The sequence below is a fragment of the Dermacentor albipictus genome, chromosome 8 (genome assembly GCF_038994185.2).
Source record: "Dermacentor albipictus isolate Rhodes 1998 colony chromosome 8, USDA_Dalb.pri_finalv2, whole genome shotgun sequence".
Classification (NCBI taxonomy): domain Eukaryota; kingdom Metazoa; phylum Arthropoda; class Arachnida; order Ixodida; family Ixodidae; genus Dermacentor; species Dermacentor albipictus.
The window spans coordinates 129,538,915-129,554,900 of record NC_091828.1 but is presented as its reverse complement, the minus strand read 5'-3'; the positions used below and the strand labels follow the sequence as shown (position 1 = coordinate 129,554,900).

Genomic DNA, 15,986 nt, shown 5'->3' with positions numbered 1-15,986 from the left:
TCTGCGCACGTAAACTGCGTGTCGCAATATGTGCCGTCTTGATTTTTAGCCGCCAACAATCTGCCATTAATCGAAAGGCTGTTACGGGTTCGGAGTAGGCTCTGCCACGCGTTGTGCGCCTTTCGCTTCTGCACCTTTCTTGAACTCCACTGAAGAAAATAAAAGTCTCATTGTAATTCAACTACGAACACCGCCCACTATTGCGTGCTTTCCTGCACGAATCGTGGCCTCCTAGGCAGGTCTGTCATGGCCTCGGCAAGAGGTGCCGGATAAAGGAAAAGCACCCCGTCACGGGGGAAAGGTGCGCTGCTTGTCGCACTGAGGGACGCGGACACACGTGACTACAGTGGACGTAAAGAAGGCACAGTCGAAAGGAAGCACGAAATAACAACTGTTTAACCTTACAACCATGCGTTTCTTTATACGACGTAACAGTGCATATCACGTTTTTATCCGCATGGGTGCGTCTTTGTCTTACATTTTACGCAGACCGTCCACTGGGCTTGCCACAACGGACGACATTATCTGCACCGTTGGTTGTGCGTCCAAATGTGATAAAGCATGCAGAACACTTCCCTTATTTAAGGCCACACGATTGTTCCCCCGATAATAGCCAAACATTTTGCTTGAATTTTTGTGCTAACTTGAACATCTGCCGGATGTTAAGTGCTCTGTGACGCTCATGCATGTTTTATTCTTGCGTCGTTCTGACCCCCCTGCCCCCATTTGTTCCTTGTGTGTGTGTTAGTTTCTCTCTCTTAATTTCTCTTCTCTTCTTCACTCAACATTGCTTTATTTTTATTTACCATTTCTCTTCTAGAGCCGGTACGCGTGGTGCCCCTCCTGGTGGCCCAGCCATCTCTCTCTCTCTCTCTCTCTCCTCCCTGTGACTGTTTTTATGAATGCAAACCTAACAAGAACAACAGTGACGTGTGCCCCCTCAGCGCCACAAGCGGAGCGCCTTGCCAGCAGCGCCAACTAGTCCCGACTGTAGCCTTGCTAGAAACCCCCCCCCCCACCGTGGGGACGCGCAGAGCAGCCTCACTCACCGTGCCACGGCCATGAAGGCCAGTTCCACGTTGCAGCCTGTCTTGGCGCTGGTTTCCATGAAGGCCACGCCGTACTCCTGAAACAGTCGTAAACAGTGAGCGTCCGGCGAGGAGGACGTACATCGCCTGCGACACAAACGGAACTAAAGCGCGAGGCAGACACAAGCACGAAAAGTACAGAGCTCCGGCTGCTCGGCCAATCAATCCACCACATGGTACTGTCGCGGGTGCAGCTTTAACACAGCTCGGGCTTGCATGGGGATTCGCAGCGGGATCAGTTTTCTGGCATGATATAGCCGGCATGTTACCGGTGAAAAAAGTGTTTCCGGAGGAGCCGAACGAACGTGCTCGTTTCTCTCTCTCTCTCTCAGACACACACACACACAGTTACGTTATAATTATTTGTAAGAGCATATGGCAGCCGATGCCAAACAGCACTTCAAAGTGAGAAGTTTTGAGAATCCAGCTCTATTCTATGTTCGAGCAAGGCATCAAATTTAGGCATCCCACCGAAAATATCTAAGAAGTTCCCTAAAGAATCTTCAATAACGTTTCCGTGCTTCTCCCCGCTTCCATGTTTTCCAGCTAGCGCAGCCTCGTGCAGATTGCGCAGCCGCTAATGAAGGGGCCTCGCACACAGCTCGCCAAGTGCAGCCATATTGTGTCACGAGGACCATCTACGACTGTTTGCTTGCCGCCACAGGTGAGCGGGCACAAGTTTGCGAAACGCGTTGTGTTCTCGGATGAAACCTCAGCCCAGCTCGCACTTTACACAAGGACTCTGCTCCGAAATTTCGTCCCTATAATCCAGAGCAGGGTAGCAAAACGGACCTGAGTCTGGTTAACTCCCCCTGCCTTTCCTCTCTTCTCTCTCTCTCTCTGAAATATCGCAAGTCGATCGCGAATGCAACGTGCGCGACCGAGGCTGGGAATCGGCGAGGAGGAGGAAGCGTGCTCACCCTGGAGAGCCTCTCTCCGTCTTCGGTGCGCACCTGGCGGTCCTGCGTGATGTCGGCCTTGTTGCCGATGAGCATTATGACCACGTCATCCTGCGCGTACTCGTTGATCTCGCCAAGCCACGCCTGCCACACAAAGACGGAAGGCACGTCATCGCAGGTACACGAAAGGAACAGCGCACCACGTGGATCTATGCTCAGCGGCAAATATGTATACGGCCGACTGGACAGAGAAATATTTCTTATGGAGGCTGCTGCGCGTTGGTCACATGCCATTGTCAGAACAAACTGTTTTGGAATGCCAACCTCATAAGCCATCGCATCAGAGAGCAACGAAGACTTTGCTACAATTTTTAAGGTCAATAAGCTACACGAACAGCTTTGGCCTATAGTTGGTGTTAATTATTACATTGTGTTGTGATTGTGTGTGGCGATAGTGACTGCCTGTGATTTTGTGCCGTTGCTCCGTGTCTCTTCCTCCATCTTCTTTTGTCTTTCTACCTCACTCGTCTCCCTATGTAATGTAGCAAGCCTGGTCATCTGTGCTGGTTAACCTCCTTGCCTTTCCCCTTCCCTCGCACTGTCTTCCTCTCTCTCTTATTGAATGGCGAGTGGTCAACATTGTCATACTCTTCTAAACGCACGACAATAACCGAACTATTTACTGAATTATGAACAGTGACTAAAACAGTACATTTTCTTCTTTCAAATGATTGTAACGTTAGTTCTAGGAAATAATGGTGCAGCAGGAAAGGGGGGGGGAGGGGGGAGAGGCAATACATTTGCTTCAGCAAATAAATCATCAACGTCACGAATGTTTACTCCCTCAGATCAGTACGAAATTCTTGCCCTGCGGAGCACAGCATTCGTCAGAATACGGCATTAACTTATGTGCCCTCGTCTTGAACTAAGATATAAAACAAACAGCAAGAAAAAAATGAAAACCGTCGGAGCTGTGTTGTTGTGTTCAACAAAATTAGAATTCACTCAAAGATTAGTGCCATACATGCTAATGAAGGCGGCACTGCGAGGTCGCCATTCAACGTCACGTTCTAAGGTAATTGAGGTGTGTGTGCACCTTTTAGCTAGCCAATTGACTAGGCAGCTTCAGGCAGTTTCGAACAGGCTAGCTAGATACTTAACTGAAAAACAAGTTCGCTCCTCAGTAAAGTTTAACTTGTACGTATCTACAGACACGGCGAAGAATCACATGAATCGCGGCTACTTCGCTTCCTTCAGCGCAGTATCATTTGACAGAAAGCAGCTAACGAGAAATATGTTGCGAGAGAGCCACCATGATACGAAATTGAACTGAACCGAGACGGTAGGAGTGCTGTAGTCGCGGTGCCATTCCTAAAAGACAGGCATTTGACCTAAAGCAGGTAACGCAGCGGTCAGCGTAAATCGGAACCGAGGGATGTGGCGCGCAAGTTCACGAAATGCGTCCAGTCAGAAAAACCCTCCCTCGACTACAAGGTAAGCGTGGTAATTACTGAAATTGCCAATCAATGCGAAAGCAGGAAAGTATGTCTAAACAGCAATACTATACAGTCTATTATACTGTAGCAGCATGCCGTCGGCCCGTACGAACCATGCAGGGAGTTTGATGCATGCGTGATTTGCGCGAATGCATGATGCTCTCACCCTCGTGTTATCGAAGCTGGTCTTGTTCGAGACGTCGTAGAGAAGCAGGAGCGCTGAAGGAGGGAAAGCCGGTCAAGGCGCATGGGTTAGTCAGTGAAAAAATCAGCAGTAGCAGAGCAGGTAGACGGTGAACACTTGGCGAAACAGCGCAAAACACACGAAGCCGAAGAAATAGATGTAAACACGCCAGTGCTGACTCGCCACGACAGGTTTATTGGTGGAAGAAAGAAACATTACACACCGAACAAACATGAAAAAGATACATATCTGCATGCGTGACATATAACTAAGGTTTCAGTTTGCTTCACTGATGTGCCCAGCAGGTACTGTCTCACCCGCACGACTTTTCATATTTACCAGAAATGTGTCGTTGTCAAGTGTTCCAGTGTATACACTCTAGGTTCTCGACTAACAAACTTGTAATTGTGAGTCGGAACTCGTGCGTGTGCCTTACTCTTGTTGTCTTCGTCTGTTTTAGCGCTGTTTCGCCAAGTGCGAGACCGACAGCGTCAAAGGGAAGCACGCAGCAGAAGCAGCCACGATCTAAGCGGCACGGAGTCTACGCGGTCCCAAATGAATTCGTTCACGGACTAGTAGGCACGTTGTTCTTGAAAACTGAGCTTCTGCAGCACGAATATACAGGACGTACTCAAGGGACGTACACGCGGGCGTTGAGAACACCCGCCGCAATTGAAGTGACAGACCCAAAGTGCACGAAACACTTCGAATATCTGTAGTTGCATGTACACGCGTGTTAGGAGAAAGAAAAGCACTAGTTAGGTAGCTATAATGTACTAACCGCATTAGATATCCAGACAACGCAGGAAATGCTGAGTCGGAAGGATTCTGTCACGGTGGGACCGGTGTCGCTTAACGAGCAGGTTTAGGCGGGAAATGCTCGACAGACGTGAAAACACCACACGCGCACAAAAAAAGAAGAAAGAAAGAAAGAAAGAAAGAAAGAAAGAAAGAAAGAAAGAAAGAAAGAAAGAAAGAAAGAAAGAAAGAAAGAAAGAAAGAAAGAAAGAAAGAAAGAAAGGAAAAGAAAACGCACAGAGGCAAGAAAGCAGGAATTGCATCGGTAAACGTCAGAGACATCGATTTGGGCGTATGTCCGGCTGTGTCATATAACGACGGTCAACTTTTGTGCATACTGCGTATCAACTTTAGCGTATATGTGCCTCACTCGAGGATCCTTACGCACTTGTCCCGTAACCTCCCGCCAGTGCTCTCCTACGACGCGCAAGCTGTTAAAGCCGCAGCGCGAAGCTTGTGAAGCAGGGCACCGTATACAATGTAGCAAAGGCTGCGGGGCTACCAGGCGCATTTCTGCACGCGATCGAATCCGACATGCGACGCGCTCCACGGAGGCCTGCTTTGGGTCTCGGACCACGTCGAGCAATCGATGGCCGATTTCAAGTGGGGCGCTCGCGTGCTATGCGCGGTCGTTATCGCGCTCGCGTGCTCACGAAAGTGCCATTCAGTTTCGTTCACCGAAGCTAATAGGGGGAACCCTTGCCCTGCTATCGTTCAGCCACCATGGGAAAGATGGTTAGTACATGGATCTGTCTGATCGTGCTTGTGACTTCACGCGCTCTTTTGGCTTTATTTACTACTCTTCATCTGCTTTTTTACTGGCTTAAATTCCAAAGCAATACTGTCTTTTTTTAAACGGAGAAGATAATACCAAGCTCTCCACGTAGGCATAATCACAGCGAATTGTTGCCTTTGTGGCGCAACATTTCCATGAAAAATAGCGGTTTGCGAATTCACAAAGCCGATTGAAGCCAGAAGGACAAAGTCTAGATAAATGCATGCACTATCATTCCCATGATGGCTGAAATGTGATGCTTGTAGTTCCCGAGGACGCTAGCACCAGAGTCCCAATGGTAATTTTTACGTAGGAAAGTTTATGTACAGTACGCCTCATAAATCCCTATTTCAGTGTAGTCGAAGAACACGTGATGGCGCAAAATCTCAGCCCGGATTAAAAAAGAAAAAAATTCTTGAACTATAAGTATATTCTCAAGAGAATATGTCAGCCGATCGAGTTGTCGGACACGTCGTTAGCGATGGCGGCCAACCAATGGCAAACAATCCTAACTACGAACGAAAACCCTGGTGCATGGATGGCGCAGATGGCAGAAAAAAAAAAGGGGGGGGGGGGTCATCTAGCCGATCATCACCGACGACGAGTGTTATCAACGGATTTGCACACCGCTACACGTGTCTCCGCTACACGTGTCTTTCGAAGATATCTGCAAGAGATAAACCGGGAGATTTACAAGGCGTGCAGCACGCAACACGAGGGCGCTGATAACTGCGAGAAGAGCATCTGCGTCCTTGTTCGTCGCAAGATGTAAACATATATACGGCTTGTTTTGAGCGACGCGCGTGCGTAAAGCGTCTGGCCTGATTTTATCGGTGTTTTTAACTTTCATGCACATATACTTTCTCTGTTCTGGAAGTAAACAACTATAGTTGGTAGTTTACTTGTTGTTAACCAGACTCTTGACTGGTTAACATTCCTACCTTCCTATATTCCTCTCTCTCTCTCCGTCCTTCCTCTGTCTCTGTATCTGCGTGTATAATTGTAGAAGAACGCGTTATGTCGAGTAAAGTGAGCGAGAGTGCTATCATTGAGCTTCTTTTACAAGAAAGCATAAGAAAGAAAAAGCTTTCCACGGGCGACCATCCCGCGTTTACTGTATGCTCTTCACAAAGGCCTCAAAACTTGCCCCTGCACGCGTTCGCGGGTGGCTTTCCCACATTTATACACTCTTTACGGAGAAGCACCCTTCACCGGTTCTGTTCGTTAACCATCTATGATGGCAAACGATGACAGCTGCTTTGCGACTGGGTGAAGTGATCAGCGGCTCGGCGGAGCAAGGCGCCGGAATACACGGACGCTTATTTCACGCGCGGTTTCCTGCGTACAGAGGCCTACCGCAGCTGCCGGAATTGTTTCGCCAAAGACCGCGCTGCCACAGCTGACACCGCCACAGCACATTCTAATATGTTTGCAAGAAGATTTTTTTCCAAAGATACGTCATCGGAACCCGAGAAAAAAAAAAGAAAGTTAAGATTTACGATATTCAAGCATGTGTAAGACAGCAGATGCAAACTCGCGTTTATGGACGTTAGAAATGCTTGCCTAGTTTTCTGAAGCGAGATGCAAACCCGTTTCTATAGGGCGTCTCTGTACTGGCTTACCCTTTCGTGCTGTTTGGTCATGAATTTACTAACTAATCGGTACCTACACGCCATGGACCCAAATATGAAGTTACAACATTACCCGGTTTTACTGGACAGTACGAAATCATACTCTGTCACCTGCGAGCAGACGCTTCATCCACAAAAGCCTCCTATTTTCTAACTAGTACAGAGGGCAATTGTTAAACGTGTGGGATAAAACAAGCTTTAATAAGACTTTTGTGTGACTGCCCATTATAATAAGATAAGAGGCTTGCCCTTCTAAAAGCTTTAGAAAAGTTTCATGGCAGGTTTTAGACACAAGAGACAATTTCACATCATGGCACCATGGCCTCGTCCGTCTGCGATGTGTATAGCCACAAAAGCACTGATGCGTTTCTTGAGATGCACCAGCACCTATGAGTGCCTGCGATAAACGGAACAATTACCTTTTAATTGCCTGGGCGTGCGTGCGGGCTATTAATTTCTCTCTTTCTTATCAAGTTTGAATCCACTTGCACCTTTTTGCAGTGCAAGGTAGCCAACCGGGCTTGGCCTGGTCAACTTCTCTGCCTCTCACTCAGCACTTCTCTCTGTCGAACGACAGAGACGAAAACAATTTCGTCTGTCCTGTCCACATAGCTTCTTCCTGCCCTTACTTCCACTCAACGACATTACATGATGCACCAACTGGTCCAACATTCAACGCTTCTGAACTGCTCCCTCTCTCTCACTTGGTCAAGAAGCTGCAAACTCATTCGGCGCAAAAGCAGGCGGCACCGCGTGAACGGCCGCGATCCTGTGAATATTCGTTTTCAAAGAGACATGCTGAGCGAGAAGCTGTGAACATAGTCGCGAGTCGCTCCTTGTTCACCACTCACTGTCGGTCGCAAGACCTCTCACAGTCGCCAGTGCAAATTGAAACGATGTGAATGAATGAACGAATGGATGAATTTTTTGTAAGCCATTTAATAGAAATTATTATTACAATTCCTGATATCTCGCTTCAATAACAATGGCTTCAACCCACTGTTTCGTGTGTACTACACTTGTATTGTTCAACACTCACGTTGTTAGCATCCGTGTCGATTCGTAGCAAGGCTCTATACAGAGCACCTAAATTATTTTACACGGCCAAAACGTATTGTTAGGCTAGTTGCTTCATTATATTGTGGCAACCGGCGCCAGAGAACATGACGGACAAAAAAATGGGACGATCACAAGGCGCCCCAAGGCGTCCCCATCCCTTTTCTTGTTCCTCGCGTTCTCTGGCACCGGTTGCCATTATTTCATGCGCTTCTTTTGATTGCAAAGAGCAAGCAGAACAAAAATAAACCTCGCCGAATCTGCGTACTGCGTTGTTATGCGCCAAGCACCACAGTGTACCTTAATTTTCGAAAAGGGAGTTTCATACAGCGCTCCTGCGGACCTTGTCGGCACTCGCTTCGCTTCACTTCATGCGATATTAAACTAAAACAAGACAGTTCGATACTGACGAGTGTAAAAGCAAAAATGGACGTGAATGCAGCCCACTATCGCGAGCCCGTCCCGACATTCGCGCTAAAATTGTAGATACGCTTAACACGAACCTTCTCAGCCCTGTTTTGCTAATATCGTGAAACAACACTTCTTTATTACCTGACGTTTCTGAGTGCATCTGTTACGGAAAGTTAATCTTAGTCTTATTACATTTCTCAAGCACTAATACATGCACAGACATTTTTTGTTCATGTACGGCTTCTCGACTGCTCTAATACATTGTTTAGAAAAAAAGCGAGGCGCTGCTTGGGCCATTTTGCTTTTATGAAAATGTACGTGGAAAAATGTATAAAACTGCTACGATGGGGTACGTTTATTTAAATTCAAATAAGAACAATCAGATAAAAATTCCAAAAATCGGGAAACAGATAAGTTACCGTATAGAATCGTGTTACGGCCACACACCCTCAACTTGGCAGCCCATTATTTGGAGACAAAAAAAAATTCGACAGAGATAGCGTTCGATACCCCCGAAGCCGCGCATGCGCATCGGCCCATTTTCGCCCACTGCGCACTTCCGCGCGCCGCTACTACATGGCGAGAGCTGCGCGTTCACCTCTGATGCAATATGGTACATCCGGGAATCCGGGGTGTGCAGAAAAGATTCGATCCCGTGTAAAGGCTGCACCACAGCAAAATTGAGAGAAAAAAGTGCGGCCATTACACGAGTCTGCATACCGCATTTATAATTTCTCGGCTTATCCGCAGCCTTGGAATTCTGTAATTGGTGTGTTATGCTTCCGCGCATGCTTTATTTTTCTATTTCTTTTTTAGTGCAAACACGTGAAGTAGCATAGTCAGCAGGGCCGGCAAAACTCTTCGTCTTTCATTAAACATTTTGTTTCACTCTCTTTTAAGCACACGTACGAAAGCGCAAAGGCTCACAACATGCCGACCCACCGTGTGCGTCCCTGTAGTAGGCGTGTGTGACGCTCCGGAACCTCTCCTGGCCGGCCGTGTCCCATATCTGCGGGATACACGCGAGCACTCTGAGACATCGCGAGCAGCAGCACAGCCGCACACCCTAAAATGTTTACACCCTTAGAGTTGTTGGCTTATCCTACGGGTAAAATTCTTACCTTTAGCGCTAGGAAAACTTTATTGCGCACGACAGCGATCTCTAACAATAGGTGCAACAAAAAAACGCGTAGTTGAAAACCGTGCATTAATTCTGACAACCTGAAGTGCACAGAAAAATCTGACGAGAGAATTTTACAGTGATAGCTTTAAACGCTTATTCAATGCACCTTTTCTGTCGTCTGTCACAGCTATCGTCATTTTACTTGCCACAAAAATGGCGACAAACAAGAAAAATCCATCTGTCCTCACCAACGATTTCACGTTACCCATTAAACGTGAGGATGTCAGCCACTGGTCAACCAAGCACCATTAATACAGCCAAAAAGGCGTAAAAATGTCTAATGTGCACGAGCACAGACACCTCTCTCGCAGTCTGCCGGTATTGCAGCACACAAAAACAGCCTATACCCACGCGTCTCAGCTTGCTGCACCACCACGACGACGAAGCTACGCCTTAGCCAAAGACCACGCGGAGATGTCTCGGCATCTTCAATAAAGGCTCATTCACACTAGGCCAACACGACACCGATTTCTGCCTGCCGACTATCGGAGACGGCGTTTTTTTCCTTCGTGTCGGGGCTTCTGTCACAGTGTACCGACGCCGACAATCTGCCGACGGTCAGCAGAGAGCACGGCGTCGATACAGCGTGACGCGAAGGAAAGAACACTGTCTCCGACAGTCGGCAGGCAGAAATCGGTGTCGTTTTTTGTTTGTTTTTTATTGAAGTGAATGTTAGGAGAGGAGCGCCTTTATGTGATGGCACCGGGTACTCCTTGTCACTTGGCAGACAGAAGAAATTTGCGCAATAAGGGAGAATAGCGACACTAAATATAACACTCAGTAGAACACCGGATCAATGAAAGATATACAGTCCAACAGTACATGAGTCGCAAAGTTCTGTGCATTAGTTCAGTCCACGTACGCATATATAAAGTCCGATGTTTTGAACAGCCAAAACACACAACACTTGTAATACACTCCAAGTACAGGACAGAATTATACAAATTGCGTAAAAGTTGCGATCACCACATAAACCAAGTGTGAACCACGAACAACGTTTATGTAACTCATTTAGCGTATTCGGATCATCCAATACTTAATATTTTCCCAAAATTTTGGTGTCCTCTAAAAACTTTTTCAGAGCAAGAAGCGCTCTTTTTTTGAAGGCCCGCAGTTGGCCATGGACCAAGTATCTTTTTTAGAGTGAATGGTCTTCTGTCTAATATAAACAAATTAGCTTGCAGTACCGTTCTTTGTGTATCGTATTTCGAGCACTCGAGAAGAAGATGATGCACATCTTCGTCTGGATGGCCACAAGAATACTGCGGACTAGAGATACGTTTTATTCTGCACAAGAAGTGTTTCATAAATGCAGTACCAATACGCAGCCGGTGTACCCGATACACAATACACGTGTACACGATAAGTAATCTTTTCATCAGAGCTGCTCCAAAGTTGTCCAGGTGAACAATTCACACACTGGTGCATGCTGTTAAGTGATATCGATTACAGCTATTTTGACTTGTCACGCTGTGAATCCTAAGAATGTCTTCCGACAGTCTTCCTAAAACTTCCTACGGAGAACACGAAATTACGCACTATAATTTACAAGTTGGCGATATTATATATACACGCTAAATATCCAACTACGGGGATATTCTTTGACAACATCACAATGTGGGCTTTTTGGTTGATCCCCTTCAAATCAAAACAGCGCAACATGGGACAGGGACAAAAGACGTACACGGTACGGACGTGCAACACCAATCTAAAGTGCTTTGCAATCAGCTGCCAAGAGAAGTGCTCGAAGCAGGTGAGATTAGTTGTTTGGGAGAGTCATGCGTGTAGTCCAGTAAAGAGTTACGGTGCCTGAGCGTTGTTGGCGATAGTGAGATGACATGATTACACATCAGTTTCGTTTTTCTTTATTATCACGATTTGTATAAAGTTGCTGGAAGTCAGCGTTGTGTGCGTGCTTGCCGGCTCCTGTTGCGCAGTTCTAAATTCAATGTATTCTTCGCGCTGCATTGCTGTAGGGTGGGCTTCTGTCAAGCCGCTCTGCGGCAGATTTGACTCGCAGCCTCATCTATCATTTCTTTTGTAGCAAATAAATTGCCATTGTAACTGTCATCGCATTGTCAATTCACATGAAATGCGGGACCTGACGTGCGCGAGACGCCTGGCCCCGTCTCTGACTGCGCGTGTGCTCAGCGTCGCGTGACGGAATGGGCATCCGATGCTCATTCGGTTGCACAGCGCCGAGCAGACGGCCAGCGAGAAGAAGACCACCGAGCAGACGACCAGCGAGAAGCGCCTCCCACATCGTTTCATTTTGCAGTAATTTCGACATTAACCACTTTAATAATAACCACGTAAGCGCCAAGGAAATGACAAATAATTGATGTTTTAACCACTATAGAGAATGACAAAATTACGTTAGGGCTTTCGGTAAATAAAAATACGCACGTTATTGTATGTGGCCTGTGCCACATACACAGAATGACAGCGGAAAAAATGCTCACCTGCAGCTTGACCTTGTAGTCATCTACGGTCACAACCTTGTTCTGCAAAGAGGCAAAGTGCAACGTCCGCAACTTAGTCGCCAGTTAATTTTACCACATTTCGAGAAGATATATAAAACAGCTTTAAAGTTTAAGGCACTGCACGTTCGGTCACCGTACGAGTCACATCAGCCAGCAACAATGAGGCGACAGTGGCTGGCCTACCGTTGCAGGATGCACGACTAACGACGCCCCGTGTAACTGAGCGCGCCAGATTAATTAGCTGGCAATACTTTCGCTGCTTAAAGTCACAGGAGACGGGGCAGTTAACGAATACAGCTTGCATTCACAAAACAGTTCGTAAAAACAAGTGCCCGCGAATCATTACCTCTATAACGATTCGTAATAATAACGTAATTTAGATAAGGCAGCTGGCCAATTTCAAACTACCTTTTTTTACAAACCATATACTTTGTGAACTCTAAACTTGCACAATTAAACAGAGATGAAAAATTGTACCGAACAACTTACGAACGAGCGCGATGACAAACACCGGCCAACAACGGACGTTGCTTTCATTCAGAAGACTTCTGGATGTGATATCGAAAATAATGGCCGGAGTTCCAACAAACCGCCTTCGCTGGAAGTAATGGTGCCTGCTTGCTAATTTGTTCCAATTTAGCGAAGCCACCACGTGATATCAGTTATGTTAAATAGCCAACTCGACGCGGTGACGACAAACGCAGAGGCTCAAGCTCAAATTATAAGTAATAAGTTATCTCAGGGCGGTGGATGACGTTACAGAGAGAGAGAGAGAAAGAGAGAGAGAGAGAGAATTGGATGTATAGAAAGGCAGGGAGATTAATCAGAGGTAGTTCCGGTTGGCTACCCTGCACGGGGGAAGGAATAAGGGGATAAAAAGAGAAAATGAGTGGAAAGAGAGAGAGAGAGAGCATACAAACCGCGTACACTATATATCGGAAGGGGGAGGCGTCCTTAAAGTCTATCCTAAAGGCCCGTAGATCGCAGGAACCTTAGTAACGCGAGTAAGGCCTTCATCGCGGTCTAGAACTGGTACAGTGCAACATACAAAGGAAGAAACAAGCCGAACCGGCCAGGTAAAGGAACAGAGCACTGACTTCCAACTGGTTTATTGGCATGTTGCTCGAAATATATACCTACAAGAAAGCATCAGGACAGGTCGTCATAACACTTCACAAAACGTCACACCGATAGAAGGCTGCACCACCATGAGTCACAGAACGCGCAAGTATGTCATGGAAGGTTAAACTGATCAAGAAATCTTGCTTCCTGTGGAGATAGGCACAAAGATGGCGCGCAAACGCACGTGCTGCCAGCCCTTGCTATGAGATCAGCTTCAATGATCTCCCACGTAGAAATAGAAACTTTGTTGCAATGGAAAATATATGAAGGAGGGGTGGTCGGAGCCTCTCAGTCCAGGGCCCCACTGGCCTCCGCCGCCTGCCTGACCTGGCTAATTAAGGACTTTTGTCCTGTCAGGTCGGAGCGGGCGAGCTGTGCTGCTCCATTGTGTTGCTGGTATTTCGCCTATGAGGGTGGTTAGTACACTCCCAGGTTATAGGTATGCCAAGTTGTGATCGGTGATTTTTTAGCACTTCTGACCGATAAAAAATTCGGTTTACGTCCACAGTCGTGACAGCGAATTCCTAAGTGTCCCTGTATAGCCCGATGCACATTGTAATCATGTTCTTTTCGCCTTTCATTAAGGCAGAGACCAGTTTGACCAATATATCTCTTCCCGCATGATAGTGGAGTTGAATAAACAACTCCAACAACGGAAGACTGAAAACGCTTCTTGTGCATAGTCGAACAGACAGTAGTGCGCGGATAGAACGCAATTACGACAGTACAGAGCCTGCGTAGCGTAAACGGCGCAGAAAACACTACTTCCACGTTACCCTTGCGGCCAATATTTTTTTAATCTGTGAGAGACGCTATGCAAATATGGTATGACTACCAACCTCTTGTGATCATTATTTTCTTTGTTAGTCTTCCATGTCACTGTCCTTCTTTAGCTACTTTAACAGCTTTTCAACTATGGCCGACAGTAGTGTGGCCGGGTATACGGCACACAAAAGTCGATCAACTTGACCTACAAAGCTGCGCTGCATGGTATGACGACAGGATTTCCTGAGGGCATTTGTAAGACAAATATTAGTGATGCTTCGCTTAATCAGCTTAGAATGGGCTGAGTTAAATGAGAAAAGATGTTTCCCGCTTCTGGGTTCGTACATCTAGCATACACGGTCAGGTGAAAGAAGTAAATTGAGGTCTACAAATCGTAAGCTGTTGTCAGCGCTCTGTTCCTTATATATATATATATATATATATATATATATATATATATATATATATATATATATATATATATATATATATATATATATATATATATATATATATATATATATATATACATACATACACACACTATATATATATATATATATATATATAGTGTGTGTGCGTGTGCGTGTGCGTGTGTGTGTGTGTGTGTGTGTGTGTGTGTGTGTGTGTGTGTGTGTGTGTGTGTGTGTGTGTGTGTGTGTGTGTGTGTGTGTGTCGTTTGGGTTAGTTGTCTCCGCATGTACGAATGCATCTACACCGTCTGGGTTACCTCGACGTGAACCGACCATGCTGTTACCGTCTGTGGCTAGGCGTTGCATTTACGAACTCATATGCCTTCTTTACTGGAGTGGCCATATATATATATATATATATATATATATATATATATATATATATATATATATATATATATATATATATATATATATATATATATGCCGTCAGAAACACGGCATATGGCTGCCAGCTTTCGTCACCAAGGCCACCGAGAGAAAGTGCGCACGGGTAAGAAACAATCACACGAGCTTCGTTCATGCATTATTGAAGCCCAAGATGCACGTAACGCCAGGCTTCAGCGGTAAAGCATGCCGTAATCTGCAGTGGCGCAGACATGACTGGTAGTGATGCCAGTGCCAGGATACTAAAAAATTCAGTCCACGCATGAGTCACCTGTAGTGTCGGAACGGCATATCATTTCTCGGTCATGTTTCCACGGAATGCACCACCGCAAGATACTTCAACAATGCTGTGCAGTATTATTAGAGCTGAAGCCGCGACACGAAAGCTTCAGAACTGCTGTCACTGTATTATTTCCTCTAGTCTATGTATGAAACATTTACGTCGTTTCCGGCATATATAAGAATTAAGAGGAATACCCGGCACCATCTACATTAACATCTCCTTGAAAACAACTACTACTAAAAAGAATCGTACGAGGGGAGTGCGAGGGGAGGTTAAGGACGGAGTCTCACATTTAGACCAAGAGAAGCGTTACACCAAAGTCGAAATGCGAAGGGATAGCGTAGCTTATTCTGACATACAGTACTTTCACTTCTTATTTTCCTTCCTTCCTCTTGACGATGAGCAAAACGAGAACAAGGTGAAAACCTTTTCACCTCGTTCTCGTTTTGCTCATAGTCTTGAATTTCCATCTCCCGCCTTCCCCGTGTTTTCCCTGGATCCCTTCCTCTTGATATCACAAGTGCTTCATAGAGAATTAAATTTTTTTTCGCATTTCGCACTGAATATTAGTGCTTATCACGACCACAACACGACCGCGAAAGTGCTGCACCATATATTTAGCGAGCCTCAAGGCATACGTGTCTTTTCACACCTACTGATTTGTCGGTGCTGCAGGGAACTAGGAGAAACGTTGCCCGGTCTCATAAGCGAGCTACCACCGGCGTTGAGACGTTCTGCGACCAGAATGGCCAAGAAATATGAGTCATATACCCAGTGGAGCCGAGAAAAGCACAGAACACACAAAAGGCGAACGACAAAACTCTTTTATTTCTCGCATAAAATAAAACGCGGTCACAAACTGGCATACAATCTCAGTTCCCACTTTCGAAAGCCTCGTGCTCATCTGTGCTGCAGAGATCTACACCACATTTAGAGCAAGAACGAACAAACT

At 46.1% G+C, this 15,986-nt stretch overlaps 1 protein-coding gene across 1 annotated transcript in view; it reads right to left on the bottom strand.

Annotated features, from left to right (window-relative positions):
• The window catches only part of LOC135918937 (ras-related protein Rab-37-like), a 120,625-nt gene that overhangs the window by 13,068 nt on the left and 91,571 nt on the right, over positions 1-15,986 (bottom strand). The window contains exons 3-7 of the mRNA XM_065452633.1: positions 11,984-12,025; positions 9,281-9,347; positions 3,650-3,702; positions 2,009-2,131; positions 1,050-1,126 (exon numbers count right to left, since the gene is read on the bottom strand). Coding sequence (XP_065308705.1) covers positions 1,050-1,126; positions 2,009-2,131; positions 3,650-3,702; positions 9,281-9,347; positions 11,984-12,025 — 362 coding nt within the window. The remainder of the gene's footprint in view (positions 1-1,049; positions 1,127-2,008; positions 2,132-3,649; positions 3,703-9,280; positions 9,348-11,983; positions 12,026-15,986) is intronic.